General features: G+C 33.5%; 1 protein-coding gene across 1 annotated transcript; it reads right to left on the reverse strand.

Moving 5' to 3' along the window:
* Nucleotides 1-2,557: 2,557 nt before the first annotated feature.
* On the reverse strand, nt 2,558-6,743 carry LOC115962911 (2-alkenal reductase (NADP(+)-dependent)-like). The gene is made up of 5 exons (XM_031081790.1): nt 6,465-6,743; nt 5,639-5,816; nt 4,602-4,768; nt 3,822-3,904; nt 2,558-3,085 (listed from the first exon to the last, which is right to left on the reverse strand). Exons 1-5 carry the CDS (start codon nt 6,705-6,707, stop codon nt 2,704-2,706), a joined length of 1,053 nt encoding a protein of 350 aa, XP_030937650.1. The 5' UTR covers nt 6,708-6,743; the 3' UTR covers nt 2,558-2,703.
* Nucleotides 6,744-7,079: the final 336 nt, after the last annotated feature.

Raw genomic sequence — 7,079 nt, forward strand, 5'->3', positions numbered from 1 at the left:
CAAAATTTATTATACCAAATAATAAATAAATAAAAATACACAAATTGATAGAGAAAAAACCTAGCCACTACCTTGTAATAGAAAACAAAAAATGTGATGTGGGTTTCAGTTAACTCAAATGGTAAGGTCTCTACTGGTTGAATAAGAGATTATTAGGAGCAAATACCATATGTTGAAATTTTTTCCAAAAAAATAAAAATAAAAACAAAAACAAAAAGAAAACAAAAAGGGTGTAAGTACAAGCAACTTTGTTTTGTTCTTTTTCTCTTGTACAAATTAGTCACAACCGTGTTCGGGACATATTCCTATTAAGTAAATAATTCTTTTTCTCATGACACCTATTAAATAAATAATTATTATGTCTCAAACTAGCCAAAGTGATTAGCTCTGATTGTGTGATGCATGAAACCTCTTAACTGCCATGGAAGTACCGTCCGGAAGCATTGCCTTGTAGACAGTCCCCATTTTTCCCGATGTAATGACATTGTTTGCACGAAAATTGTAGGTTGCTTTTTCTGAGCTTCTTCAAACTTATTTTTGTAGCCATCTTCTCTAATAATGAAATCTGTGGATCAAATCACCATACAGGAGTACTTAAAAAAAAGAAATTGCTCATAGAGCTTAAATGAATTGGGAGAATTCAAGAGTATGTCAAGATAACAAAGTGTAACTTTTCAATAATTAAATTTAAAACTAGTAATTGGGAAATTTTGCCTGAAATTATTGTATACTCCTAGAGTACCATAAATACGTACTCTCTCCTCTCACATAAATGGTGGGTCCCACTAATTAAATTCATGGTGAGACCCACCATTCATGTGAGAAGAAGAAGTACACATTTATGATACTTCAGGAGTACTTAATAATTTTCTATCACATACAATTTTTTTATTCCTTTTCTATTTGAATGAAGATTTTTCTACTTCCAAAGTTAAAGCAAGGGAACCGTGTCCGAAGAATCTTTAGCCCCCCCCCCCCCCCCCCAAAAAAAAAAACCCTTTTCATCCAAATGACCTTGAATTTTTCAAATTTCATTTCTAAATATGTTGATTTAAAAATTTTTTTTTTTATCCAATTTTGTTCAACTTTTGTTCTGTGTTCAATATGGTTCTTCCATCCACCAATTGGACAATTTGGACTACGGTTAAAGCTTTCAAAACATTGTCATTTTAATTTGTTGAGGTTACATTCCATAATTATAAATGCTTTTAATTTAGACATCTTTAATATTAGGTCAATGCCATTTTCGAGAGTAGGAAATTATAGAAAGATAAATTTGACTTTAACTTAAGGACTGAAATGGATTGAAGTAAAGTGAATGGGCTGAAGTGGACCAAAATAGACTGAATGGACCCATTTGACTGAATTAGACCGTAATGGACTGAAATGTACCAAATAGACCGAAAGGACCGAATTAGGCTAAATGGACCGAATGGACAAAAGTGGTAGTGGACCAAAATGAACTAAATGGATAGAAGTGGAACAAAGGGATGAAATAGAATGAAGTGGAGCAAATGGATGAAGTGGACTGTATTGGACCGAATCAAATTGAAGTTTAGCGAATGGTCCAAATAGACCAAAGTGGACCGAATGTACTGAAGTAGACCAAAATGGAGAGAGAATGGGGTTCTAACCCAGAGACACACCGCAATCTCCATATAAAAGTTATGATAATGAGTTAGCAAATCAAACTTTATCTAGTAGTCCAAAAACCATGTTAGTAATTTACCCTCTTTAAAAAAAAAATCATTATATTTTTACTTTTATTTTTATTTTTATTTTTATTAAATAATAGTATTATTTTAAAAACCACAAAACACATCAATTTTAAGAGAGAATAGTTTCCTTTAAATAATAATAATTATTTATTTTAAGTTTTACATTGACATTTTAAAATTTTTCATTTTCAAACAAAGTAGTAAATTTTAATTGGTATGCAAAGACAAGGCCGCTCATTACAATTTGAGCAATTAGACGATAATTTTATATATAATTAGTGTTTTTCTTTCATTTTAATATAGTATTTAAATGCTTCTCGTCTCTTGATATGAAAGATTATTAATTATTATTTTTATTTATATTTGTGTTTTTTTTTTTTTGGGGGGGGTGGGCTTCAGCTAATGCCTACGGCTACGTGGCTTTGTCTTGAGCTGTTCCTTTGCGTTGTCGCATATGATTAAGGTCATCAATCACTCAACCTGAAACAGATATTTCTCAAAGCTACTTTTTTAATTCCAAGAAATGATAATTTGACAATACCTCTGCGGCTCAAATTGCATTGCACACTAAACTAAGCTACTCTCAAGTTTTCATTGCACACTAGAATGAATAATACACATGCCTGCAAATCAGATTCTTAAAAATCTCAATTCACATTCTTTAGAGATGGAGCCAGTTTTTTTTTTTTTTTTTTTTTTTTTTTTTTAAATTATCTTACAGGTCTCAAAGCTTACTAAACATAGTTTCCTAAATAAGATATGACATATCCTTCATGACTAAGTTAACGGCTGAAACTCATATAATGTGGTTTTGTAAATTGTTAAAGTTCCTTCTTGTAGATTTATTGTACCAACACCAAACCATAAACCTTTCCCTGGCTGCAGACAGGGCTTTATTAAACTACCACAAGGTGGACCTCTAACATCGAAGAATTTGACATAAAACTCAACATAATAGCAAATGGATACATAAATCATGGCCAAATCACTCCCGAGCAATCAAAACAACTTGTTTCCCAACATTGCGGCCACTATAAAGTCCTACCAGAGCAGCAGGGCCACTCTCAAGGCCTTCAGCTATGTCCTCCACATACATTATCTTCCCTTCTCTGATGTAAGGCAGCATTACATCCAAGAATTTGGGATAAATGTTATAGTAATCAAAGACAACAAATCCTTTCATGTGAATCCTTTTATAAATAAGACACATCAGATTCTGAACACCTTCAGGCTGATCGAGAATATTGTATTGTGAAACCTGTCCACATACAGAAATTCTGCCATGGTCTTTCATATTGAGAAGCACAGCATCAAGCATTTTCCCCCCTACGTTCTCAAAGTAGATATCAATGCCCTCAGGGAAGTACCTGGTGACACTCAGAAATAGTCAGACTGTAGTTAGTGCCTGAGAGAACATTTCAATAGCTCATAATTAACAGCTGTGGGCTGAAACTTAAATTGGGAGAATATGCACCTTTGATTTAAAAAATAAATAAATAATTTCCTATCCTCCCCTTCACCTTATTCTGCCTCGTTTTTTATTTTTTATTTTTTATTATTATTATTATTATTTTAATCAGACAGGCCTGGGCATGTTAGTGGATGCAGTATAACCATTATTTTAAAAAGGATTTGGAAATGCATAATCAATACTGCAATAATGTAATCTTATGAATTTCCGTTACCATCTTAATCCTTTCTTGTTAATAAGATTTTCCATTAATGTGCTATCACCATGCATCTACCTACATAGAAAAATCAAATATAAAATCTGCAATTGAAGAATGTACACTTTCGTGTGCAAAGTCATTTTTGGATATTTTATAGAAAGGCCTCAACCCATTGGCCATGCTTCCAATGCAACGATTAATCTGCTAGTAACGTAAACCATGGAACTCACCCGAAGATAGTAATTTCTAATATCATTATGATGATCAAGACCATATCATGTATGTTATCCTTAATAGTATAAAAATATAGACACACGCACATATATAGATGATAAGAAAGATAGAAGGAATAACTTTATATCCATCTGATGTCCAATGATTAATTAAAGCTACAGAGCAAGAAAAGTGTTAGGAAATATTTATAGATACTGACCTCTTCAAAGCTCCGTCCAAGTCAGTTTCTTCCTTATAATTGAAAGCCTCATCAAACCCAAACTTGTTCCGTAGTAGATCAACCTGCATGACATCAAAACACAGAAAGAAGATAGAAATTTTTTTGTTGAGTATTGACTGGCCTGCTTATTCCCTCATAGAGCAGAGAAGGGAAGGAGAAAGAAAGATATTGTATGGCTAACAACTGTAGCAAGAAATCTATCCTTTCAAAACAATGCAATGATTACTTCCTATAAAGAATTATTTATGTATATGATGTTTGTATTTCTAAAACAAGGCCTTCAATATACCTTCTGTTTCCCATCCAAAATTTTCAAGAAGAAAACCAGGTCTACATAGTGGTCAGAAGATTGTAGTCCATTAACCGTAGGACCATTCCATGGGAAGAGAAAATTGGGAAGTATTTTGGTATTAATTAGTAAGAATTATATGAGTTTATAAGTTTTCCTGTGGAAATTTCATTATGTCATAGAAAAAGAAGCGACTGTAAGAACAAAAGAAGTAAGCTTAATGATAGAAAGAGAGAAATTCTATTGGTCTAAGAGTTCACATATTCGGTCAGGTTGACTACAAATTTTCGAAGAAATCCAATGACATGTGATGAGATCAGGTTAGCAATGCTTAATCATGGTCATTGCATGTAATTGAATCATATTATGAAAAGATAACCAAAAAAAAAAAAAAAAAAGGTTCAATGCAGGCAGTGGATAAAGAATAGATAGGGTCCAACTTTGAAGCATGCCAAATAGAAATAGCTCACCTTTTCTTTACTTCCAGCACTACCAACTACATAGCAACCCATCAACTTTGCAAATTGCCCAACAAGCTGACCAACTGCACCTGATGCAGCAGAAATGAAGACATACTCTCCTTTCTTAGGAGAACAAACTTCATAAAAACCGACATAAGCAGTCAAACCAGGCATACCTAGAATAAAATCCAAATGTTCAGCCAATTATAGGGCGGATATTAGTAGATGGAAAGGTAAAATGGCAGAATCTCACCTAATCTTGTCAAATGTTCATTTAATAACATTTACTGTTGCAATGTTGCTAAACATCCATATTAATATGCACATTGTTGGTATGTGATTAATTTAAACAGAATGTACGTTGCAAACTTAGTTGAAAACCTAGAATTATCTAACCAACTAGACTACTAAACTCAACACATAATTTCAATTAAGAATACATACTTTGTTCAGAATCAACTACATCTACCAATTATATCTGATCTAAAGCCACAATCATAAACAGTTGTAATTACGAAATCTGTTCCAGCAAACTACAGAGCCAGCTCACTGAATTGATCAAGGACCCAACTGTACCACACTAGCTCAAAATTTCAACACAAGAAAAGAATTGAATTCATGCTTCTCAGGATCAAAGTTATAGGATATGGATTATCCGTGCAAGTTTTGATTCAAACTTTTGAGGGTTATAATTACAATGTAAAGGCCATCACCATGGAATAACTATTAACCGTCATTGTTTTTAACTATGACAACTAACTAGTAAGAGAAAAATAGACAAATGGCAGTAAGAAACTATGAAACTCACATAGTTTTATGGTGCATTTGCATATATAGCGCATCTGAAAATATGAAGTAATCACCTTCAAATAAGAATTTTACAAGCTAACACATGCATATCCAATTCATACATAAAAACGCACACCCAAGCAGACATGCATATCTAAATCATACACATGAAGGCGCATGCACAAGCAGCATTCATTGTAATTTAATAGCTAATTCAATCTAGAATATTTCATTGAATGAGTAGATGACTAAGTTACCAAGAATTCCAGTATAGTAGGAAAGGGGTACATCAGTGTTCTTGATTTTAAAGAGTCCTTCCAGTTCTGTGATGAGGCTGTATTCTTCCCATGAATTTGTGCCCCAAATCAAGTCACCTTTCTTGAAGTTCGGGTGTCCTGAATCCAAAACTTTGGCCACCCCAAACCCAGTTAATGGCTGCTTCATGTTATCATCAGAAAAAGAAATTAGAATTGCACTCTGAACAAGATACAAGCTGAGTCATTTTACAAAGCCCACTCAACATATATATATATATATATTGCAAGAGGTGGAAATTTTTAACTTTATATAATGCTTACAACATACAATGAATTTGACCATTTAGTTAATTTCCATTTAATTATGATTATCTTTCTAAAAATTTCATCAATATAATTTTCGAACCCTATATGTTACGTACTAATATATATTATGATGATTTGAATTGGCAAATATCTATGACAATGTAATTTGTATTGAGTGTGACATTGTTGGTCCCATAAATTCCCTAATGAGAGAAGCTCAAATAAGAACCTGCCCGAGCAGGTAGTTAACACAGCTCATACGAGCAACTTAAGGAAACAGGCAAGCACCAAACAATTGAGGAATTCAGTTTCCATGCTCCTTGAGCCAAAAAGAAGACATCAGAGTTGAGAAATGAGATTTAGGGAGCCAGAGAGCCATAGAAAAATCTGTGAGGCTTTCATCGTTGGAGCTGCTGAATCTTAAGGATTAAAGACATGATCTCTTGCTCTGATACCATGTCAAATTACAGATTTCTCTTAAAAGAAAGCAGAGAGAGAGAGAGAGAGAGAGGGAGCCTACAGAGCCAGGAGTATAGGAGGTAAACACGTTAGGACCTTCAACTCTTGTCATCCGGCTACGCATGTAAGGATCACAGGACAAGTAAAGGTTCTTCACTACTATTCCATGGGACCCCTCTTGAAGCTTCAGTTTCATGGTTCCATTGATCACTTGCATGTCCGACTCTTTAGGAAAACCAGACACGTAGTCCTTCAATATTACTTGCTTGTTCCTCACTTCTTCACCAACAACACCACTAGCCATTGTTAGTCTTTCTAAGAGCTTCTGGTGTTTCAGTGTTTCTCTACGTCAATCTATGCTGTGTGTTCAGTTTCAATTATTGTTGCTTTTATAATATCAAGTTTGTGGACTGAGGAGATGACACGTGTGTGAGCCAAACAATTTGAGAAATCAGCTACTGCAATGCATGTTATCCACTCGATTGTCTACTTTAAAAAAAGTTAGATACACACAATTCTTCATTACCATTTTTAACTAATTTGTACTACTTTGTAGAAATTTTAATAATATATTTTTGTCGAAACATTCTCTTTATTTAAATTAAAAATGAGAATTTTAATAGAAGATTTTCAAACTATGATATTGTGGCACCGACCCAATGCGAGAGGTACAAAA

This window comes from Quercus lobata, chromosome 10 (genome assembly GCF_001633185.2).
Source record: "Quercus lobata isolate SW786 chromosome 10, ValleyOak3.0 Primary Assembly, whole genome shotgun sequence".
Classification (NCBI taxonomy): Eukaryota; Viridiplantae; Streptophyta; class Magnoliopsida; order Fagales; family Fagaceae; genus Quercus; species Quercus lobata.

Bases quoted from the DNA above. Each gene is read 5' to 3' on its own strand.
- LOC115962911 (XM_031081790.1), bottom strand. From the start codon at position 6,707: ATGGCTAGTGGTGTTGTTGGTGAAGAAGTGAGGAACAAGCAAGTAATA. The intron at 5,817-6,464 runs GTAGGCTCCCTC...AACATGAAGCAG, and splicing joins CCTCCTATACTCCTGGCTCT to CCATTAACTGGGTTTGGGGT. The intron at 3,086-3,821 runs GTCAGTATCTAT...GAGTGTCACCAG, and splicing joins TTGGACGGAGCTTTGAAGAG to GTACTTCCCTGAGGGCATTG.